Source organism: Eschrichtius robustus, chromosome 10 (assembly GCF_028021215.1).
Source record: "Eschrichtius robustus isolate mEscRob2 chromosome 10, mEscRob2.pri, whole genome shotgun sequence".
NCBI lineage: Eukaryota > Metazoa > Chordata > Mammalia > Artiodactyla > Eschrichtiidae > Eschrichtius > Eschrichtius robustus.
The window spans coordinates 2,076,754-2,099,954 of record NC_090833.1 but is presented as its reverse complement, the minus strand read 5'-3'; the positions used below and the strand labels follow the sequence as shown (position 1 = coordinate 2,099,954).

The 23,201-nt window shown below is 57.3% G+C and overlaps 2 protein-coding genes across 2 annotated transcripts in view; one reads left to right on the top strand and one right to left on the bottom strand.

Annotated features, from left to right (window-relative positions):
* STKLD1 (serine/threonine kinase like domain containing 1) overlaps positions 1 to 11,938 on the bottom strand; it is a 21,131-nt gene extending 9,193 nt beyond the window's left edge. The window contains 8 exon segments of the mRNA XM_068553224.1: positions 688 to 803; positions 1,538 to 1,608; positions 3,551 to 3,652; positions 4,684 to 4,758; positions 6,063 to 6,107; positions 9,610 to 9,696; positions 11,385 to 11,459; positions 11,792 to 11,938. Coding sequence (XP_068409325.1) covers positions 688 to 803; positions 1,538 to 1,608; positions 3,551 to 3,652; positions 4,684 to 4,758; positions 6,063 to 6,107; positions 9,610 to 9,696; positions 11,385 to 11,459; positions 11,792 to 11,938 — 718 coding nt within the window.
* Positions 11,792 to 23,201, top strand: SURF4 (surfeit 4). Its single transcript, XM_068553638.1, has 6 exons — positions 11,792 to 11,984; positions 18,930 to 19,116; positions 19,745 to 19,821; positions 20,459 to 20,502; positions 20,947 to 21,133; positions 21,837 to 23,201. The coding sequence occupies exons 1-6, from the start codon at positions 11,937 to 11,939 to the stop codon at positions 22,101 to 22,103; spliced, it is 810 nt and encodes a 269-aa protein (XP_068409739.1). The 5' UTR covers positions 11,792 to 11,936; the 3' UTR covers positions 22,104 to 23,201.

The following is a 23,201-nucleotide window of genomic DNA, read 5'->3' as shown; positions in this document are numbered from 1 at the left end:
ACCTATCCATCCTGCCACCCATCTATCCATCTGTTCATCTATCTGCATGTCCATCTATCCACGTGTCCATCCACCCACCCACTCATCTATCCATCCATCCATCTGTCCATCCACCCACCCACCCACCCGTCCATCCATCCACCAAGGATAGCGTGCCACTGGTCCCTGCCAGCCCGGGACTCTGGAGTTCTCCACTGGAGAGTTGCTCTCTCCACCCCTGATAGCCGTTATAGGGTTGAAGCACAGCTCCCTTTGCCCTGTTGTCTTTTTAAAGGAAGGAAAACTTCTCTCCCCTGACTGCTCACCTTTACCACCTCCTGGGTTATTTTGAGACTCAGTAAAGTAATCCAGCCCGAGCCATTGCCTGCCGTCCACCAGCCCTCCCTCTGTGCATGTCAGTTTCCTTCCTTCTGAGGCCTTCCTTCCCCCTTCTTGAAGGTTAACATTTTCTGAGTGTCTTTTGGACCCTGCAGTCGCCCGCCCCACAGTGGTGCTTCTTCTCAGTTACAATCCAGGCAAGGGGGTCTGTGGGGACCTTCTGAGCAGGGAGAGGTTTGCTGTTGCCTTGTTCCAGCACTTAGAGTGGCCACTGCCCTTGGACTCCAGGAGTGACCCACTCGGTTGAGTGGGCCCTCCCCCAGTGCTCCCCAGCCACCACTGTCCCCCGGCTGGGAGGACGCCAGCCACCTTCCTCTGCACGGACATTCCACTTGGCTACGTCGCTCATGAGTGCGTTGGAGCTCAGGTCCTGCAGTTTGCAGTGGTCGCTGCTGACCAGGGCGATGTTGGAGGGCTTGAGGTTCCTGAAACCGAGAGGCGCGCCCTTCCACCCACCGCCCGGCAGGGCCACATCCGTCTGTGAACCCTCCGCACCCGCCACACCCAGGGCCGCCGCAGCAGCCCACACCCCTCCTCCTCTCTCCTCAGTAAATGCCCTGTTCAGCCACTTTTTAAATATCGTTTCCTGTAAGCATAAATATACTGTTATTTCAAATGGGAAAAACAAGCCAACTACAAGTAAGGAAACACCCGATCCTCCCGTGGTCCCTCCGCTAATGTCCTTCCAGATCTCAGCTGCGAGTTTGTTTGGGGCCTGGCTTTCCATCATTTCATAAGGTCCAGTGACATTAACACGGAATCTCGAGCATTTCCTTCCTACATTTGATTCACACAGTTTTCTCTCCTCCTTTAAATATGGCACTGATCCTTCAAATCACGATTCCGGAGAATGAAACTGGCAGGTCGAAAGCTCAGCCTGGGAGTGCCCAGAGGCCCTCGGGCGGCCTAATCTCTTCCTCAGTGCTGTTATCTGGTTCTTCCCTTGCACTTTAGAACCAACTGCCAGGTCTGTGCATGGGGAGGGTCGTGGAGGGGGTGACATTCTCTTTAAGCCAGGGAGGTGCTCTGGGAGGGGGAGGGGCCCATCCTTGTCCCAGGTGCACCTCTCTCCCTTGGGCCCGCGCCCAGGCGCTGCCACCAGGAGGTGCCACCCCCAGGAGGTGCCTTTTCTCCTCAGGTAGGCTGGCCACCCGGTCACCTGTGGATAATGTCCAGCTGGTGCAGGTACTCCAGCGCATTCAACACCTGGCCCAGCATGTTCTGCATCCACTGGGGAAAGAGCGAGAGATGCCAGGACTGGGGGACCTGAAAGCTCCCAGGTGGGCCTCCCAGCTGCTCTTCTTAGGCAGGTCAGTGGCCACTCGGAGCAGCCAGCAGGGTCGCGGCCAGTTCCCGCCCTGCGTCTTGAGATGGGCCTGAAGTGAGCGGCCAACAGCTCAGAGCCAGTGCAGGAGCTTCTGCTGCAGGCTGCTTCAAGGCCCTCCGGACAGAAATGCCCTGTTAGCTGGCGACGCCCTGGTCTCCAGACCCCCACTCCTGTCTCCAGGAGACCTGGGGGCCCTGGGGCTCTAGGCTCGCCCGGGCCCCACCCCATGGGTACCAGAGATGCTGAAGTCTGCAGCTGCTACTTGGGGTTTGCCTCTCCAGGGCATTAGAATGGAAAGAGCCCTGAGAGAGAACATTCTGAAAGCAGTTTGTGTCAGACACAAGATCCACCTGGTTTCCAGGGCAGTGATTTTCAAACCATGTTCCTAGGAACCCTGGATTCCACCTGGGGTGTCAAGAGAGGGGCTGAGCAGGCGGGACCCCGGGGTTCCTGCCACTCCACCTTCCACTGACCCCCAGACCCCTGACTAGAGTAGCTCTGCTTTCCTTACTGGGAGTTCTGAGAACATTTTTGTGCTCGACAGGGTTCTACTACAAACAGAAAGTTTGAAACCCACTCAGAGGCTGTCTCTGAGGCCCACTTTGGGAGAGGAGCTGCGTGCCCCTTGGAACCCCCCAGCAGGGTCGCAGTGCCTGGAGGCCCAACAGAACAGAGGCATGTTCAGAGCAAAAGCAGGCAAAATTTATTTGGGGTGGGTCATAGACCTAAATGTGAAAGCAAGATGGAACCAGCTCCAAGGGCAACAGAGGAAAATATTGTCATGACCTTGGGGCGGGGAAGGCTTCTCTAAAGGCTCAGAAGGCACCAACCACAGAGGAAACACTGATGAACCAGAGTTCATTACAATTAAGAAAGTGAACTGGCAAGCCACAGACTGGGAGAGGACATCTGGACACCATGTCCATAATATATAAAGAGCTCCGACAAATCAACAAGAAAAGACGGACAACCCTAATGTTTAAATGGGCAAGAGACCTGAACAGGCACAAAAGAAGATTTCCAAATGGCCAAAAAGTGCTCACCATGACTACTCAAAATAATTGAAACTAAAATGTAATTTTTAATTAAAATTAAGAAGACTGACACAGTGAAATGTGGGCCAGGATGCAGAGCCGGAAGACTCACAACTTGGGATGAGAGTCAACACCGAGTCAACCAACCATCCTGGAAAACTGGGACACTGGCTACGGCAGCACACGCGCCGACTCTGTGACCCAACAACTCCATGGTCACCCAGAAAATGAAGGCTTAGGTCCATCAAAACACATGCCCAGCAGTGTTCATGGCAGCCCTTCTTCATAATAGCCCCAAACTGGAAGCAACCCAGATGCTCACAGCGCTGGACCAGATACACTGATGGTGACGTGGCCATCGACAGAGCGGCCCCTGGCCATGGGGAGGGATGATCTCCTGATACACTCACAGGTGGGTAAATCTCAAAGCACGGGATGAACGTGAGAAACCAGACACAAGCAGACAACGTGCTGTATGAGCCCATTTATGAGAACTTCAGGGATAGGCAGAAGGATCTCTGGAGGCCGAAGTCGAACCCTGGCTGGTACTGGCTGGGACTGTCTGGAGGTCCAGGAACGCTCTGACCTCATGTGAGGGAGGGGACGGGAGTGTCTGCCTATGCAGAACGCACCAAGGTGTACACTTAAGATCTGTGCACATTACGGTATGCAAATACCTTCATTCATAACTGTCAGAAGAAATGAGACCAGACTCCATTGGTGCCTGCCCCTCTACCCCCCGCTGTGGGGCCTGTGGCATCACAGGGTCCAGGCAGCCCCCAGGCCTGGTGCCCCAGAGAGTCTGTCTTACCTGGGAGTCAATGACTCTCTTTGCCGCCCTCTTCTTCTCAATGACATCCTGGAAGCTTCCCTCGTGGAACTCCATCACCAGGCAAAGGAACAGAGAGGAGATCTGCAGGGGACACAGCCCCTTAGCCAGGTGCCGAGTTCTGGCCCCCAGAGGCCCAGGCCTGGGGGCTTCCGGGCCGTCACCCGCTCCAGGTCTTTCCTCCCAGCCAGGCCACCACCGGCAGTGGCTATGGGAGGATGCCCCCTTCTGGGAGGGGGGGGGTGGGACAGGCCCTCCTGAGCAGTTCCCGCCTCCGCCTCCTCTCTCCTCCCCCCACCCCCTACCCCCCCATCTACACTAAGCCGCATGGACTTTTCCTAAAGGTGCGCGGGGTCTCCTGGCCACCGCACACGTAGACCACTGTGCCTGGGGCACCGGGCCCTTCATCCCTTAGGGCTCAGCTGAGATCCACTCCTCCCTCTGAGGGGCCTGCACCCGACAGGACCCCAGCAGCCCCCGTCAGGCCTCTCAGAGCACCCTGCCTTCCCTCCCGCAGTGACATGTCCTCTTGGCTTCTCTGTGTCCCCCTTGAGAGCGTGAAGGGGTGCTCAGAAAATACTTGGGGGTACAGGTGGTGAGGGTCCCTCCCCACGGCTTTCCTCAGGGCCCAGCTGAAGGGGAGGGGGCCCCTCCACTCCTCCCGGGCCCTCCCTTGGTTGTCAGCCCAGATGGGGGTCTGACTGTGGGGTCACACCTGGCCCCCTTCCCCTCCAGCCCCCCGCATCCCCCAGCTCAGCCCCATGTGGAGTAACCGGCAAGCTTCCGGCTCCTTGAAGATGAGAAGTCAGCCCGCCGATGGGACCAAGCACGGGGCTCGGGGCAACCAGACCCAGACTGGAATCCTGCTCGGTTGTCGCCAGCTGGTTTCTCCCAGCCTCCACTTCTTCCAGAAAGTGGGACAGTGACCCTCCTACGCAGAGGCTGTGGGGCGCACGTGAGATGATGCCCAGAGAGCCCCCGGCGTGGCCCAGTGAGCGCTGAGTCGGGGGAGCCGCGCTTAGCGCCGCGGCCATTGGCGCTGGAGGCGCACGGCGGGGGGTGCTCTGTGCCCGCCCCGAGTGCCTGCTGAGCCCGCGGGGTCGGCTCTGACCCACCTCACTGTTCCACACGATGAAGAGCTCCTGGTAGATGGAGACGTGGGCGTGCTGAAGCTTCAGCAGCGGCATCAACTGCGGGGCGAGGCCAGAGAAAGTGGAGATGTTAGGGAAACACTGCTTCTAGAGGCGCTTCTCTGTCACACGTCCCAACAAAAACCACAAGCTTCCAGCTCTGAGCGCGGGCCCAGGGAGGGTGGGCAGCCGGAGGTTAGGGGCCAGACAGCCCAGGGTAGGTCCTGTCTCTGGCACGTGCTGGCTGTGCTGTGTGACTGCGGAGAGGCTCCTCAACCTCTCTGAGCCTCCCAGCCTCATCTGGAAACGGCAGTAACGGTGGTATCTGCCTCACAGGGGAGTCAGGAGGACTAGGGAAGCCGATGCAGGCAGAGTGCCTGGCGCGCTGGAAACAAACACAGTCCAGGTTGGCTGAAGAAGGGCGCGTGGCCAACGGGAGGCCGGCCGCTGCTGCTGTGTCCAGGCCACCTGGCCTCCTGGCTGTGTACACTAGAGGTCCCAGGGCCCCTGCCCTCAGCTCAAAGTGCTTTGCAAACGAACACAATTAGGCAGCAGAAACGGCTCCCTTAGCAACTTAGGCCAGACGGACAGCTGCTTATGATGGCAGGTTGGGTGTGAAAGGAGGTCGCCTAGTGGGGTGGGGGAGGGAGAGGGGGCTGTGATGCTGGGGGGGCGTGCGGGACGGCCCCCCACATTCTTTCTTTCATGAATGTGGCCTGGGTCCATCACCACGTGTCAGACATACTGTGGACAGAAGAGCTGTTTGCTGGCAAAGCTCAAAAGCTGGTGATTTCGGAAAAAAGACAAACAAGTGACCATTAGATAGGAAGGGAGACATTTAACCTCGTGAAATTGAAGAAAAGCAGAGAAAAATGACGCAGAGCCTTTGCCGGCAGATCGAAGTATATGCAGCTGTTTCTGCTATTATTATAAATCAGGATGTTACTGTCAGTTCTGACTGGCAGATTTAAGGAACGTAAAAGAGTTTATATTTTCTTTGTTAACCAATTCTCTATTTTCCAAATGTTCTATTGTAACTCATACTTTTACAATTGAAGAAAAAAATCTTTTAAAAGATGGTTATTGGTACCTCAGCCTAGGGACCTAGCCAACATTTAAAGGTAATCATTTTCTCTGAGAACATATATTCTAAGTTGTCAGCACCTGGATTTAGAAATGAGTGTTTCGTACACAGACTCCCTTCATGACCTGGGGGCCTCTGACTTCATAGCACAGGGCAAGAGCTGGTTCTGACCCTCCATGCCTCCACCAGGCTTCCACCCATCACGCCACAGTGGGGTGCAGAACAGTCTCTGTGTGTCCTGCATCATGTCCTGTAGAGAGGGAACCACCCAGAGAGTTACCTCCTCCAGGGCCTCGTTGGCCTGATGCTCGTCAATGCACTCCACCTGCAGGGGCACAAGAGCACTAGGTTGGTAAACGTGCAGTAAACACCCCCGTCATCATCATGACCGCCATCACCACCATCACCACCGCCATCACCACCATCACCACCACCATCACCACCACCACCATCACCATCACCATCACCATCATAATCACTATCATCACCTGCATCACCACATCATCACCATCACCACCACCACCATCACCATTACCATCATAATCACTATCATCACCACCACCATCACCACATCATCACCATCACCACCACCACCACCACCGCCACCACCACCACTACCGCCATCACCATCGCCACCGCCACCATCACCATCACCACCGCCACCACCACCACCACCGCCACCACCACCACCACCATCACCATCTCCACCACCACCACCACCACCACCGCCACCACCGCCATCACCACCGCCACCGCCACCATCACCATCACCACCGCCACCACCACCACCACCATCGCCATCGCCACCACCACCACCACCACCACCACCACCACCATCGCCATCGCCACCATCACCACCACCACCACCACCATCACCACCACCACCACCACCACCACCATCACCACCACCACCATCACCATCATAATCACTATCATCACCACCACCATCACCACATCATCACCATCACCACCACCACCACCACCACCATCACCATCGCCACCGCCACCGCCACCACCACCAGCACCAGCACCACCATCACCATCACCACCACCATCACCACCACCACCATCACCATCATAATCACTATCATCACCACCACCATCACCACATCATCACCACATCATCACCATCACCACCACCACCATCACCACCACCACCACCATCACCACCACCACCATCACCACCACCATCACCATCACCACCACCACCACCATCACCATCACCATCATAATCACTATCATCACCACCACCATCACCACATCATCACCACATCATCACCATCACCACCACCACCATCACCACCACCACCACCATCACCACCACCACCATCACCACCACCATCACCATCACCATCACCATCATAATCACTATCATCACCACCACCATCACCACATCATCACCACATCATCACCACCACCACCGCCACCGCCACCACCACCGCCATCGCCACCGCCACCGCCACCACCACTACCACCATCACCACCACCATCACCACCACCACCACCATCACCACCACCATCACCATCGCCACCGCCACCACCATCGCCACTGCCACCACCACCACCATCACCACCACCGCCATCACCATCACCATTATCACCACCACTATCATCATCACCATCATTATTCACCAGGGCTGCCAGGCGCCTATATTCATGCCCCATCACATGCCACCAGATGGGGCCTGGAGATGTTCCTAAGGAAGGGATCCAAAAATCCTTTGAGCAATGAGATCACCTTTGCTCCTATTGCAAGGATAAGTTTAGGATAACATAACATAACCTCCAAGGAATCATTAGAGGATCCATTTTCAGACCATCTTGAAAGCAGGGGAGAAAACAACGTGTTGCCCCCAGAGCCAAAGAGCTCTGCTCTGGTCGGCAAAGTATCAGCCTCTTCACTGTATTCCTCATCCGTATTGGGAGGCTTGTCCCTGTCACTGAATGTGGGCGGTGGGGAACGCGTGGAGAGGGAGAGAGAGTGGTGGTCAGGGCAGCACCGAACTTTGAGTCTGCAACATACTTGGTGGCAAAGACTGTGGGTTCATACTGTCACCGCATCTTACCAGATCCTTACCCAGAACTTTTGCTCATAAGATTTACAAATGAAAAACTCCTGTAACTGGGGTGATCGTAGATGAAAATGCAGTTAGTGGGTGATTCCCCAATCCACGTAAAGACCCCAGATGCGGCGGCACCATGCATCCCTTCCTTCTGTTCCAGGGGCTCGTGCTGAAGTCATTTTGGCCAAAAACATACTGAAAGCCTTCAAATTACCACCTCTTTTGACCTAGAAATCCCACCCCTAGGAATTTATCCCAAGAAAATCATGGGTCCTCAAAAAAATTAACTATAAGGTTGTTTATCAGAGTTGCTTATACAGAGTGAAAAATCGAGAACAAGCTAAGCCCTTATCGCCCTGAGTGGATGGGTTGGGTCAGCCATGGTACATCAAGCGGGGGGTCCATACGGCCACCAGAGCCAGGGAAGGAGGAAGATGTGTCAGCAGTACCAACAACATCTGCCATACACTGAGTGGGGAAAAGCACATTATCAAGTTCAGCACCATTCTTTCTTTTAATATTTATTTATTTATTTATTTATTTATTTATTTATTTATTTATTTATTTATTTATCTGGATCTTAGTTGCGGCACGTGGGATCTTCATTGTCGCGTGCGGGACCTTAGTTGCGGCACGTGGGATCTTCATTGTTGCGTGCGGGACCTTAGTTGCGGCACGTGGGATCTTCATTGTCGCGTGCGGGACCTTAGTTGCAGCATGTGGGATCTAGTTCCCTGACCAGGGATCAAACCCGGGGCCCCTGCACTGGGAGCGCAGAGTCTTAGCCACTGGGCCACCAGGGAAGTCCCAGCACGATTCTTGTAAAAAACCAAGAATTTTATAAATGCTTACCAAAAAACCCTGAAAGGATATACAACCCCGTTCCTCCATTTTGTTTAGAAAGATTGACTGACTTTTAAAAAACCTCCTTGGGATTGACATATACACTAATATGTATAAAATGGATAACTAATAACCTGCTGTATAAAAAAATAAATAAAATAAAATTCAAAAAAAAGAGTAAAGCTCCTTGATGGTGAAGGCAGTCACCCATCCTGCCCCATGGGCCCGTGAGACAACGGGGCAACCCCACAGCCAGCCAGCAATGGAGCAGGAGGCCGGTAGGACTTCCAGCCCTGCTGCCTCGGGGCTGAGCTGCTGCACAGACGGGAGGCCTGGCAGGGGGGAAGGGCGCCCGCAGCGGCCACCAGCGAAGCTCTTCCCTAGACCCTCCATTCGTCTGGACTGCCTGGTCTTGGACACGCTAAGGGCTCTCCTCCTGCAGGTGTGCACTCCACCCGGCCGTGCCAGCCCTGGTGAGGAGGTGAAGGAAGGGCCCGGGGTCAGCGTTCTGTCCTTAAACCTGTGTGACCTTGGGCAAGTCCCTGGCCACCCGCTCCAGCCTCCCTATCCTTGGCTGTAAAGCGGGGTCATCAGTCCCGCTTTGCTGAGGTGGCGGGAGATGAAAGAAGACGATGCTGATGCCGGGCGCGATGTCCGCGTCAATGGTGGGTATGGTTGCTGGTGGAGCGAACGTGAGCATTCCTTCTCCATCAAGGTGAGAGAGGTGAGTCGGCGGGGAAGCCCGAGGAGCCTCGTGTCACCCCCCATCCCCGTCTATCCGCCCCCCCAGCCCGCTGGATCTTCCTTCGTGACTGCTGGCGGAGAGGAACCCGCTGTCACATCGCCTTTCTCTAACATGGGGATGATCGGTGTGTGTTTGGGGAGCCAGCCCCACTGGGTGCCACAGGCACGGCCTCTTACCTGCTTTATCACGTGCTTTACTTTGGTTTTTGTCTCCTCCACCAGAAGGTTCACCCCCAAGGCCCCAGGATTCAGCCAGTCCAAAATCTACCAGCAAAAGAGAAGCTTTCAGGAAAGCGTACACATCTTTTCACTTTCCAAAGCGTGCCCACCTCCAGTGTCTTTTCCGGTCCTCCTAACTGACTTCCCTCGTGGGCTGGCAAACGAGGAAATGGCCCAGAAGGCTGAGGAGGCCTGTGAAGGCAGAACCCAAGCCCATCTCTTTGAGGTCGACTCTGGAGCTCTGTCCACCACCCCACACCCCTTCTCCAGTCTGTGGTGAGGACCTGCAAGGCATTCAAGAGCCAGCACCTCCCTGGGGCAGAGGGTTTATTCACTCTCTCTAGCCCCCTAGGATCCCAGCTTCCGGCATCCACCTCCAAACTGGGCAACCAAACAAGAAAGTAACTGGTCCATAATTGGTGCAATCATAGTCACAGCCGTGTGTGTGCCTGGCACGTGCCAAGCACTTTACAGCCACCCACGCAGTCGGCGCTGTTGCTATCTCCTTGTTTACACTGGAGGAAACTGAGGCACAGGGAGCAGGGTCCTTGCCTGAGGCTACAACACTAATAACTGAGAGGGCCGGGAGTCGACTGGAACTCTAGGGTCTGACTCCAGAGCTGGCGCATCGAGCCAGACCTGCAGAGAGATGGCCGCCATGCCAGAACTCTGCACAAGGAGGCTGAGGGATAGGTGAGGGTGAATGATGGGATTACAGTCATCAGAGGATGGGGGGAAGGGGGCAGGATGCCGAGGAGGGCACATAGGGGGTGGAACCCCGCGTCTAAGGATTCTCAGAGTCCAGAAAAGTTTCAGGATTCTGTAATCCAGCCCCTGTGGCAGCCTGAATCCTGCTCAGGGAATAACAGGGGTGTTGTACTGAGCAGCTTACGCTGGTGTAAGAATGCACACTTAAGCATTCTTAAGGGGCAAATTAAACGGTAAAATGCACCCCTGTCTTCGGATCAAGTCTTTTTTTTTCCCCCCCCCTGAAAAAGTAACTACTTTTAAAATTCTCTGGTCACCCAGAAGCTCACCTGCTTTACCACTGGCTGACACCCCATAGTCTCCCACACAAAGGGAATTCTCACAAAGTGAGAAAACTCTAACTGACCAATTATTCTCAAATTACTGAATTTTTTACAGAGACTGACTCTAACAGTTAAAAAAATTGACATCTTAGTTAAACATTCATTTATTTTTATTTTGCAGCTTTCCTTTTGTTTTGTGAATTTTTCACGTCCTAAACATTTTCACAGGCCCTGGAAAAGGCCCAAGTTCCCCCAGCTAGGGACTACTGATGGGGTGTTTTAGGAGTCTGGGGGCGTCTGATTATGAATTCTGGACGTTCTAGGGTGTCCTGTCTTTATGGGCCGAAGCACATGGACCCATGGGTGAAAAGGATGAAGGTGTCCTCCATCCTCCATATTCAGACTGGAGAGGCCTTAATTTCATCCACCATTTTAGAAAGGGGGAAACCCAGGCCCAGAGGGGCAAAGGGCACCGCGGAGGTCACGTCTGGAGGTACCCGAGGTCACCCTATGAGCTAGAAGCAGACACTGGCCGCAACACGGGCCCCTTGCCTCCTTGGGGTTGGACCTGGCCGCTGGCCCCTCGTGACCGTTAAACCGGTAGGGGGCCGGGGGTGGCGGCAGGAGATCCAGGTCCTGGGCTCGCCCCTGACCGTCGGCCCCTCGTCGCCCCCGCCTCCCCACCAGCGGACAACTCGGCACCTGGTACTTTTCCATGGTGTCTTGCGGGGAGACTCCCGGCCTCCCTGTCCCGCCACTGGGCGCTGGGGTGCACCGCTAGCCCGAGCCGAGTCGGACCCTGAACTGAGCATGCTCAGTCTGGACCGCGTCCGGTGAGCGCCCATCCCCCACCCTGGGGGCGCCCCTCAGCCCCGGGTGCTGGCCTGATCCCGGGACCTTCCCTGCCCGAACAGTGTCACAGTGCCCGCTGGGGCACCCGCGCGTCTCCAGCAGGCCGGCCCTCAGGGAGGAGCGGGCGGAGCCTCGAGCGGGGAGGGCGGGGCCTCGAGTGCGGTGGGCGGGGCCTGAGCGCGGCGGGCGGCGCGCGGCCCCTTTAAGGCGCGGCCGGGGCGGGCCCCGCGGCGCGGCCCCTTTAAGGCTTGGCCTACGTGGCAGCCGCTGGAGCCGCGGACGAGAAGCGAGGCCGGCCGCCGGCACTTCCTGTGGAGGCCGCAGCGGGCGCGGGCGCGGGCGCCGACGGGCCGAGCGCCGAGGGAGCGAGCGAGCGAGCTAGCCGAGCCTCCCGCCGCCGCCATGGGCCAGAACGACCTGATGGGCACGGCCGAGGACTTCGCAGACCAGGTGCGGCCTACGGGCTCGGCCGGCCCCTCCCCCGGGCCTCCCGCCCGGAGCCCCCCTCCCCCGGCCCGCCTCGGCCCCCTCTCCTGGATTTCCCCCGGGGCCCCCGCCCGGTCCGCCTGCACCCCCCGGGCCCGGCCCCGAGACCCCGGCCGCCCCCGGAGCCGGCCCCCGGCCCGCAGGGCCGCCCCGAGGCCTGGGCCGTGCCCTCACCCCTCCCGATCTCACCGGAGGGATCGCGCCCCCTCCCCCAACCAGGGCCCTCCCTCCTGGGCTCGCCGCCCGTCCCGGCCGGGGGCACCCCCAGACTCGGCCTCCGGGCCCAGCCTGCCCTTGCGCCGTCCCCCCACTCGGGCTCTGGGTGTGTTCCCGGGCCCCTGCTTCGGCGCCCAGCTCGGTGGGCCCGTCCTCCCCGGCCCGGCCCGGGCCATCCTAGAAGCCGAGGGGTGTCGGCGGCTGCCTCCCCGGCTCCTGAGAAGGGGCCCGAGGCCCCGGGGTGCGTGGGGCGCGTCCTCTGCATTCTACACTGTTGGGTGGTCCCTGCACGCTTTTCCTTTTACTGGGCACTCTTCGGGGGCGGGCTGGGGAGCTGATCCTGAACGGGGGTTGGTCAGACTGGAGGCCTGGGGTCCTCCCAGAGGAAAGGGGGCGCCCTGGTATGCACCCCACTGAAGAAAGCCACAGTACTTTTTCTTTTCTCTTTCCCAGATGTGTTGGGTTCCTAGGGTCCCTTTGACCCTTCCCTGCGTTTTCCTTCCCTGTTTGGACTCTGCCCTGAGACTGAAATGAATGGGTATCTGTCTGTACACAAACCTGGGAGGAGGGGAAGCCTATCTTCCTGTTTTTCCCCTTCCAAGGATGTACAGGTGGCCTTCCGAGCTACAGGGAAGCCCTTGAAACAGGCCCTTGAGTCACCATTAAAGGTGTTCAAAAACTAGATGGACAGAACCGGATCCTGGAAAGGGGAAAGGACGCAGCTTCCACCCTCTCTTTCGACCAAGCTTGGTCCAAAGAACGTGGTGGTGATTATTCAGTCGTGTACCTTTCACTTCTAAAAGTATCCCGTTATGTCTACAGACGACCAGCCCCATCTCTGCAGGAAGATCCACGGCTGGCCCAACTGTCATTCTTTCTTTGGTTCACTTAATGTGTGTGTGGCTTTGCCAGAGTTAAGAGTAGTGAGGTTAAATTCTTTATTTTTACGGGGGTGGTATTAATTCATCATACTCCGAGGCTGGGCGTCTTGGAAGGGTGTGTGTGTGTGTGTGTGTGTGTGTGTGTGTGCGTGCGTGCGTGTGTGCGCGCGCGCTTTCTGATCAGTTATTGGTGAACAAGATTTCCTGTTGTTTCCCTTGAGGGATGATACCTCTCTTGTGTGGCCTCCCAGTCGGGTTCTCCTATGCGCTACTTTCCTGTGAGCTGATATTTTAAAAACCAGTTTGGGGATAAAACATATCAACTTGAAGAAACAGTTTTTCCTGAGGTCATGATTTTGTGTTTACAGACACAATCCAAAAATTGTATCCCTCTCAAAAACAATTCATATCGAAAGCTCTCAAAAGTCAAGTAGGCTTGCTTAGTTTGTCGGTTTTCATTGCCATAATCTTAGTGACCCAATTTTGTTTCCCCAAGTAGCAACTACCTAAGAAGATGGCTCCTTTTAGCCAAGGGAGTCATGAGAGCCTCGTACACTCACTCTGCAGCCCGGAAAAACCCTGGTTTTGCAAGTGAATTTCATAACCGAATCTAGATAAAATGTCTCCAGTCAAGTTGCTGCCAAGTATCAAATGATAAACCCTCCTACTGCCAAAAAAAAAAAAAAAAAAAAAACCCACCAGACTCTTTTTACATAATCCTTTCTTCTTTTTCTCCATGCATTTTGTTTGCCTTCAATGAAAGAAGCCGAATCTTGGAACCAGAAAGGCCCTTGAGGGGCACACAGGGTTGGCCTGCACCAGTTTACTATGGGAAGGGAGGCCAGGCGTGCTGAGGCTCCTGGGCTGGCCTGGGGCCACGGCCCTGGGAGAAACCCAGTCTCTGACCTCGAGGCTAGTACCACACACAACGTGCTTCTAAAGCCTGGTGTTCCTCTCCTGGTACAAATGAAGGGAAACGCACAAAGCACTAGCATCGTAAGAGGGCACGCTGCCTAAAACCCGGAGAAACAGCGTGGACCAAGGCTGCGTCTGGCGGGCAGTGCAGGCTCCTGCTGTCATTTTTTCAGCACCAGAGCCCACCCTGATGGTGACGGCTGTCAGCGGACCCCTCTGTGGCCCTCTGTGGGTGACTCAGGAGGGCGGGGCTCAGCGTGCTGTCACAACCAAAGTTCGGAGCCTCTTCTGGCGGCAGGCTTGGTGCGAGAGGAGGATGTGGACAGATAGTTGGGGGCAGAGCCAAAGCAATGGCTTCCTATGGACAAAATCCGGGGTGGCGCTTTTGTTTTTAACATTTACCCCCATAGTATTAAAACAATAAAGGTGCTGCGAGTCCGGCTTTTAAGATGAAAATGATCTAATTTGAAGGGACTGGGGAAATGTCATCAAAGTCACTGATCGTATAATATGACATTTCTAACCTTGTCTTCAGAAAACAAAAGCAAAAATGAAGTGACAGGATTTGGCCAGAAAGTCTGGGCTGCCGTGAACAGGACCTCAAAAGGGCCGTGTGTCCTCTGAGAGTTAGGACAATAATCCCGAATCTTCGATGCGCCCGCACTGGGCCAGGTCCTCCGTATATACTACTTCTGGCGCCCCCGGATCCCGGAGCTTGGCCATAGCATTTCCATCTTTAGATGCAGAGAGGGAGGTGTGTGTGGTCTCGCGCAGCACGTGGTGGGTCGATGTGTTGAGTCCACACGTGGCTTGGCCGTCCTGCGACCTTCCCTTCAGGTCCGCAGAGGCGCGAGCGCAGGGTGAGTGGTCTGGTTACTTCCCGCTGGCAGGCTGTGCCCGAGCTGCCTCTTTGGCATCGAGCTCCTTGCCCTGGGTGGCCAGGGACAGTCCCCCTGCTGGAGAAGGTGCTGGGAGTGCTCTCTGCGGGAGCTGGGCATTCGGAAGCCATCTGAGACTGGTCGGAAGGAGCCGGAGACTAACGATCTCGGCAATCCAAAATTACGCACGTGCACTGCAGCTGGAACCCGCTGCCGGTCTGCAGACTGTAACTTGCAAGCACATTTGCACCGGTAAATAGGAGTATTAGCACTTAATGGGTTCTGCCTGGTGGTTCGTCACCAAGGTGACAGATAACCTGCATGAGGCCTTGCTCTCCAGTGTGGCCTTCGGTATTTTTTTTTTTAAATAAATTTATTTATTTATTTACTTATTTTCGGCTGCATTGGGTCTTCGTTGCTACGCGCGGTCTTTCTCTAGTTGCGGCGAGCGGGGGCTACTCTTCGTTGTGGTGCGCGGGCTTCTCTTTGCAGTGGCTTCTCTTGTTGCGGAGCACGGGCTCTAGGTGCACGGGCTTCAGTAGTTGTGGCACGCGGGCTCTAGAGCGCAGGCTCAGTAGTTGTGGCGCACGGGCTTGGTTGTTCCGCGGCATGTAGGATCCTCCTGGACCAGGGATCGAACCTGTGTCCCCTGCATTGGCAGGCGGATTCTTAACCATTGCGCCACCAGGGAGGTCCCTGGCCTTTGGTATTTCTACCTGTCCTCTGGCAGGACAGAGCCAGTCCTGGAAGCTCTCACCCCCAGGAGCTCCCCTTGGCCTCTGGTCAATCGCTGGAGAGCTAGGATGGCCTTGGCAGGACACTGAACCGGGCGTACACAGCCCCCAGGTCTCAGGGCTCTGGATTAACAGTGCGTGGCTGGCCATCAGTGTGGTAGGGTTCTGGTGACAGTGGTGGGTGGCCGCTGAGTGTTTTCCTCTTGTTCCTTTGCTCTGTCACCCCCTCCCCAACAAGGGCTTCCTGCCTTATGCCAAAAAGGAGTGCGGAGAGGGCGGAGAGGAGCCGGCTGACTCACTCCTCCTTGCTCGCCGATCTTAGACAGGAGGTTCAGAAAAGCCACCCCGCCTCTTCTGGGGAATGGGGTGGAGGCGTGCGTGCGGGGGCTGTAGTTGGTGAGGCTTCTCCCGGAAGGTCAGGTGCAGCCTGGAGCTGCCTTCCTATTGGTAGGCGCCTTGTCCCACGTGGGTTTTTAGTAAAGAAAGCCAGGCCATCTCTCCAGCTCAGGGCCGGCTGACATCTCTTCGTGGACCTTGAGGTGCCGCGTGACCCTACAGAGCAGTGCTCAGGGAGACTTACTGGGGGTTCGGGGGTCTCGGTGGACGCACATGTGTGAGTCACTGAGCTCCAGTACCAGCCCTGACTCAGCCTGATGTGCGGGAAGTCACCTGGCCACAGGTTCTAATCTTCTGGGATGTGCAGGCTTGAGCTGGCCCTTGATAAGGGCAGCCCCAGTCCTCGGTGATCAAGGAAGTCTGACTGCCTCTTTCCTCCGCCTCCAAGTTCTCATGAAACAAGAATTGCAGACTGCTTTCCTCAGGTCCCTTTTGTCCTGAATACTAAGAGAAAGTAGGTTTTCCCGTGCTTTGTGGGACATGATCACCGTATTCCCAGAGTTATGTCCCAGGTCAGGTGTAGCTACCCCAGTGGAGCGAACGGGTGACCGCCACGGGTGCGCGGGCAGCAGGCAGCCCCCGGCCTTCGGGCCCTTTGTGTGAGCGGGAGGCCGGCTTAGCACGTGCACCGGCCAGGTGGCTTCTGGGTGCCTGCTTCGGGGGCTCTTCTACTGTGCCGGGGGGACACTAAGGCAGCGTGACGTGGGTTCAGGGGCCACACGTTGAGACCAAGATGTGTGTAGGCAATAAGATTAAAATTGGGTCTGGTCTCATGTTCTATCACACCTAGTTTTTTTCTTTCCTGTTCAGTGCAAACAGGTGCTCATTAGCGGGTGGCTGGTTAAGAGAGGCTCTGGATCGGCCTGACGTATAAAATCGTCAGCCCTAAACCTAGGCCACGTATGACTTTGAAAATCAGATTCGTGCTTAGTTCAGAGCACAGCTGCCTGAACTTTTGCCGTGTTTTTCCAAAGCAGAGAGACGTCTGTCTCCTTGGCGTGTCTGCGCGTGGAGGGAGGAATGAATTACGTGTCCGAAGGGAACCTTCTCTCGCCGCTCTTTAATCCTCTTGACCCAGACGCTCAAATTAAGACGCGTCTCGGAGGCTTTAAACACTGCCTCCGTCTCGTCTTGTGGGCTGCGGCGCAGTGGGCGCGCTCCCCCGGGGGCGCAGGGCCGCACGGAGGCGAGTCGGGCTCCGCCTGGGGGTCCGAGTCTGCACAGCCGTCCGGTGGGGCTCTGCCGGCCTCGCCGTGGCTTCTCCCCGGTTTCGACACCGAGCCGAGGCCTGTGTCGTCGCCCGGGCTCCTGGGCTGGGCCAGGGCATCAGAGCTGAGGAGGTGCCCTTCGTCTCTCGACGGGCTGGGTGATTACACCGTTGCTGGGCATTCTGCAATCATTCGGGCCATGAGGCAGGAACGGGAGCGTACGTGGCGTCAGCTGTCCCCGCAGCCCCTGATCTGATGTGTTTCTTCTCTGCGTGGACTCCAGAATTCATACAGGAGTATTGAGGACCTCTTTTTTTTTTTTTAAACAGGGTCCTTTCCCTTCCCTTTTCTCCTCTGCTCACTAAAGTTGGAAAGAATCTTCGCCACCATGGACCCAGCTGTGCTCACTTTTAGAAGGACAGTAGAGACCGCCCCCTCCCCCCAAAGTAACGCGGTCTGTCCACAGTCCGCAGTGTGCTGGCGGGCGGGTATCAGCCAGGATGAGAGCCCTGAGCTCCAGTCTCCCCCACTGCTTCCGTGCCCGTACCTGCGTGCTGGACTGTCTGCGCGTCTGTCTCTCCCTCACTGTGACGCTGGCGCCGCTTCCGTGGGGGTCAGGGGCTGAGCAGACGCGACACCTCGGGGCTCCAGCTCCAGGACTACAGGAGAGAGGACACCTGGCTTGTCACCTCTCTCTCCTCTCCTCCCAGGCCAGCCAGGCCAGGCTGCTGTGGCCCAGATCCCCGGAGGCGGGGAGGCTTCTCTGTGCACACCGAGCCAGAGCTGGCGAGTGGAAGGCTGGTCGAAGCAGCCCGAGGCTCGTTAACCCTGTTGCACAGCTTTAGCGCTTCCCAGGGCTTTAAGCAGCTCTTCAAAACACCAAACACCAAGAAACGCTCTTATATACACCTTTGTTTATCCCAACGACAGGTTTAATCGGCCTAAGAGGGGCTGTGACATTCATTCAACTGTCCCTTTGAGGAGTCAGACTCACCGATGCCCTTTAGACTCTGGCTCCTGACATGTCACTCGTGTGGGTGGGTCCCCGATCTTTCTCCCGAGTTCCTGCTGTGTTATCGTGTGTCACAGGCTTTCTCTCCCTTTGTACCTCAGCTTCGAATGCTTGGTGAGAGAAAGTGCGTGTGGTCCACCCGCATGACACCTGTACCTCAGCTTCGCCTTGCCTGTGCGTTTCCTAATCACCCGTTGTAAAGGGCGTGGCCCGCAGGGAGCAGGAGGCGGCTGTGTCTGGAGGTGTCTGGGCTGTCGCAGTTGGAGCGGGGGTTCCTCACGGCAACTGGTGGGTAGAGAGGCCGGGGAGGCAGCTCACAGCCTTCGGCGCAGGACGCCCCACGACAGAGAACGAGCTGGTGCAGAGGCGGTAGTGCCACGGCAGAGACACCCTCGACTGGGTCGCCTCCGAGGGCCGGTTCAGTCTGTCGCTGGGCGAATCTGCCTTGCCCACGCCCTGTGTCCTAGGGCAGGTCCACGCGTGACGACTGTAGTTGCCACACACACGGCAGCTGAGATGACGGAGGAGGTCGGGGACGGGCCCGTGGCATCGCCTTCGGGCTCCTTCGTCTCCGGGACGGAGGCTTGGGTGGTCCCGCGCCCGGACCCGCTGGGCAGTGCTGGGAGCGGGCGCCAGGCCCCTCACCCTCGGCTTTCCGCGGCCCCGCAGTTCCTGCGAGTCACCAAGCAGTACCTGCCGCACGTGGCGCGCCTCTGCCTGATCAGCACCTTCCTGGAGGACGGCATCCGCATGTGGTTCCAGTGGGGCGAACAGCGGGACTACATCGACACCACCTGGAGCTGCGGCTACCTGCTGGCCTCCTCCTTCGTGTTCCTCAACCTGCTCGGACAGCTGAGTGAGTGGCGCCGGCGCTCGGGGCTGTGCGTCGGCAGCTCCTCGCGCCAGGGCGGCAGCCCGGGCCTGGGAGCTGGGCCCGCCGCGCGCGGCTGGGTGCTCTGTGTGGTCCCGGCTGCGTTGCTCTGAGGCCCTGTGACCAGTGCCCAGAGCAGGAGGTGCTGGAGCTGGGGGCGCCCGGGTGGGCCAGCGAGGAGCCGAGGCACCCCAGAGCCAGGGTGTCTGGGAAGGATCGACAGGCAAACAGAGACGGGAGAGCATCAGGCGCCAGTGCGGCTGCGTTGGCCTCGGGTCTGCCTTCTGCGCCTGCTGACCGTCTTCCGGCGGCAGCGCTCCCCCTCTTGCACGTTAGGGGGCAAGGACGGGACTTGGCGCTTGCCAGCCTGTCCTGCAGCTCCACAGCTGAGCTTCTTCCTGATGGGCAGTGACTCTGTAAGCAAGGGACCCACTTTCCGGACTAGTGTTTTTGATGAGGAAGGGCCAGTGGACGCGTGTGGGGGGCCCGTGCCTACCATGAATCCTCCCAGAAGATGCTTCTTGCTTGGGGGGCGGGCGGTTGGGCTGCCGCTGTGCCAGAGCGCCCGGGGAGGTGGCCACGGTCCCCTGACCCTCGCCCTCCTCCCTTCCAGCCGGCTGCATCCTGGTGTTGAGCAGGAACTTCGTGCAGTACGCCTGCTTTGGGCTCTTCGGCATCATCGCGCTGCAGGTAAACGGCACGTGGCTGGGGTCTCACCCTCTCTCTGGTTAGAGCAGAGCTTCTGGCGAAAAGGCATTCGTGAGGACTCAGGCTCACTCCCCTCTCAGCCCTCTGTGTGTCTGCCTGGAACTCCTTTTCTCTTCTGAGAAGTTGCTGGATTTTCCTCCATGCGAGCCGTGGAAGCTCAGGAGAGCCGGACAGCCGAGTACCCTGGGAAGGGGCCGAACTCCGGGCATCCACCTGTTGCCACTTTCCTGAGTTCCCTGTGACAAGGGGACAAGTCACGGGGTTGGCTGCAGCCAGGACGCTGTCTCGTTAGCATCCTGATTCATAAAGGAGCGCACCTAGCTACTCACGTGGCGTGTGTCACACACCTACTCCAGACCGCTGTCTCGGAGCCGTCATGTTCTCCAGGACGTCCTGGGCTCCGCTCCGAGGAAGCGGGGGCTTGTTAGATCCGGGGCCACCACTGCACCCTGAGAGACACTGAGCTTGGGGCTGCCGGTGTCCTGGAAGGGTTTTGTGCGTCTTGTACTTAGATTCTCACCTATGCTGGAAGAATTGCCTGATGCTGTTAATTCTGTAGAAATACAGATCTGTCTGAAAATGCCGAGACTCAAGTTTCTCTCTTCTCTGTTCTCCTTAGACGATTGCCTACAGCATCTTATGGGACTTGAAGTTTCTGATGAGGTAGGTGCCTTCTGGCTGGTGACTTAGTGCACTTTCGTCATGTTTCTAAACTCAGTAACTGTTGGTTGAAGTAAGTTTCTTTGGGTCCAAACCATGCTTCTTAGAATCTGTAGTGGACGTTGGTGAAGCCTTCTCCTTCCCCACCCAGAGCCCCCAGGACAGAGGTGAGAACGAGGTCGTCCCTCCCGACCCCGTATCTCACGAGGGCGACAAGGGCCCAAGTGAAGCACTGGCTCCCAGGGGCCCAGCTGGTCAGCAGGAGAGCCCAGGCCAGGCCATCCCGAGGGTGGCGCGGATGCATCCATGTCTCCAGTCGTGTGGGGCTTCCCTGTCCGCGGTTGTCACCGGAGGCCCTGCTCCTGCCGGGGTCTCCCGATCTGGGCCGCCGGGCGCTCACGGAGCCTGATGAGCCTGAGCGACTGGCGTGGCCTGTCCGTTCCTCAGGAACCTGGCCCTGGGCGGAGGCTTGTTGCTTCTCCTGGCGGAGTCCCGTTCCGAAGGGAAGAGCATGTTTGCGGGCGTCCCCACCATGCGCGAGAGCTCCCCCAAACAGTACATGCAGCTCGGAGGCCGGGTCTTGCTGGTCTTGATGTTCATGACCCTCCTTCACTTTGACGCCAGCTTCTTCTCGGTAAGTGTTCCTGGCCGGGTCCCTGTCCTTCTAGAAGGGGCGCTGCCCCCTCTTCCCGGCTTGTGCACTAAGCATAGCTGAGGGGCCACTGGGATGGTCCTGTGAAAGGAAACAGAACACTGCCAAGCTCTTGTGCACCAAGAAGCTGCCTTTCCAACCAGTTAAGTCCCGAGTCTCCCTGACCTCGCTGAAGGGTCCGTCCAGGCTGTCGGTGAAGGTTCCTGGCACAGGCTCCTGTTTCTCTTTCCTTCCTCACGCTCCTGCCTTTATCGTGTCCTTTTTGTTGGGGCTGCAGAGTCGAAGGCTTTGTCCCTGTCCCCCAGGAGCTTACAGAGCTGGGGGGCCCTGGCCGGGCGGGGTCCCCAGGAGGGGCTCCTGGTGCTGGGGAGGGGGGAGCGTCTGGTTCTAAGCAGCGCCGGGGACTGCAGTTGTGACTGACAGGTCCACCGGGCTCAGACTGGAGCAGGTCCCGGTGAATCCCAGCCTGTTCATCGGAGACCTTTTACCCCTCCCCAAACCTTTCTCAATTCAAAGCGTTGCTTTCTCTGCTGCCCCCATCGCAGGAGACATGATTTTCTTCCCTGCTTGTAATGCCGGCTCTCGGCACGCCCTGAGTCACTCCACCCTGGCCCACAGACTGCAGTGACACGGGCAGCTGGAACCTGCCTGTTTATTTCCATTGCTTACCTTTCAACCTGTGCAGATTCTCCAGAACATCGTGGGCACGGCTCTGATGATTTTGGTGGCCATCGGCTTTAAAACCAAGCTGGCCGCTTTGACTCTCGTCGTGTGGCTGTTTGCCATCAACGTGTATTTCAACGCCTTCTGGACCATTCCCGTCTACAAGCCCATGCATGACTTCCTCAAGTACGACTTTTTCCAGACCATGTCGGTGATCGGAGGCTTGCTCCTGGTGGTGGCCCTGGGCCCCGGGGGCGTGTCCATGGACGAGAAGAAGAAAGAGTGGTAACAGACCCTCCCCGCCTGGCTGGGACCCGTGGCCGTCGAGGACTGGTTCGGGGTGGATTCGACATAACTGCCAGCATTTCTGTATCCTCTTCCCTCCCCTCCCTTGGTAAAGGCACAGATGTTTTGAGAACTTTATTTGCGGACACCTGATAATTGATGGCTAAATCTGCTCTGGACCCGCCACCCGGTATGTGACCGCGCAGAGCTGGCCGGCCCGTGGTCAGCACCTCCCTCCCCAAGGCGGGCCGCGGCTTCTTGGAGTGAGCAGCTTGCTTGGCCGTGGCCTCTCAGTCCTGTTTTTTTTTTTTGGTTTCTTTTTTGGGGTGGGGGACCTTCAAGCTGTACTGTGAGCAGATACATTTGTGTATCATTCAAAGCAGTCTCCCTCTTATTATTTTTTTTAAAGTTTACGTTTTTAGCTAAAACTACTCGATGATTTGGGGTGGCCCAGCCCAACATCAACACACTGGTTCAAACCCGCACCAGTGCCTTCCCCATTGTTTCTGCCCTGCGTTGTGATACTTTATAGGGACAGCGAGAGCATATAGAGAAACCCCAGACCCAAAGAATAAGGCAGTGTCAGAGAGGCAGCCAAGGCTGCCGTCTAGGGTGAAAGGCTTTCCTCAGAGGCTCGGCTTGGATTGGTGCGGTTTTTATGGGGCGACGCCCTGGGAGCGGTAGGGGCTCAAGGTGCGGACGGTGGCCCACGGGGAGGCTGCCTGGAGCCCGCAGGGACCCACCCCCCAGGCCCGGCAGCACGTGGGCCTCGGACCCCCCGCGTGCCCAGCTCGGTGGGGGGCAGCTGCCACTGCGGGGGCCTGGCCGGAGCGGGGCACTCAGACCGGTTACCTCACGCTGAGCTGCCCCAGGGCCACAGCCAGAGCCGGGCCAGCGCTGCCCACTCGTCTCCCCCGCGGGGCTCCCCAGGCCGTGCGGCCACCACTCCCCCATCTTCACGAGGCTGCGGCTTGCTCAGATTGTCCATTTGCTATGCTGAATGCAGCCCAAATTACTTTTTACGATTTGTGATGCCTTACCGATTGGATCTCAATCCTGTATCTCAAGTTTCCTAACATTGCCTTATACTGTGTTTCTCTTC

Bases quoted from the DNA above. Each gene is read 5' to 3' on its own strand.
- SURF4 (XM_068553638.1), top strand. From the start codon at position 11,937: ATGGGCCAGAACGACCTGATGGGCACGGCCGAGGACTTCGCAGACCAG. The intron at 19,822-20,458 runs GTAAACGGCACG...TGTTCTCCTTAG, and splicing joins TCGGCATCATCGCGCTGCAG to ACGATTGCCTACAGCATCTT. The intron at 21,134-21,836 runs GTAAGTGTTCCT...CAACCTGTGCAG, and splicing joins TTGACGCCAGCTTCTTCTCG to ATTCTCCAGAACATCGTGGG.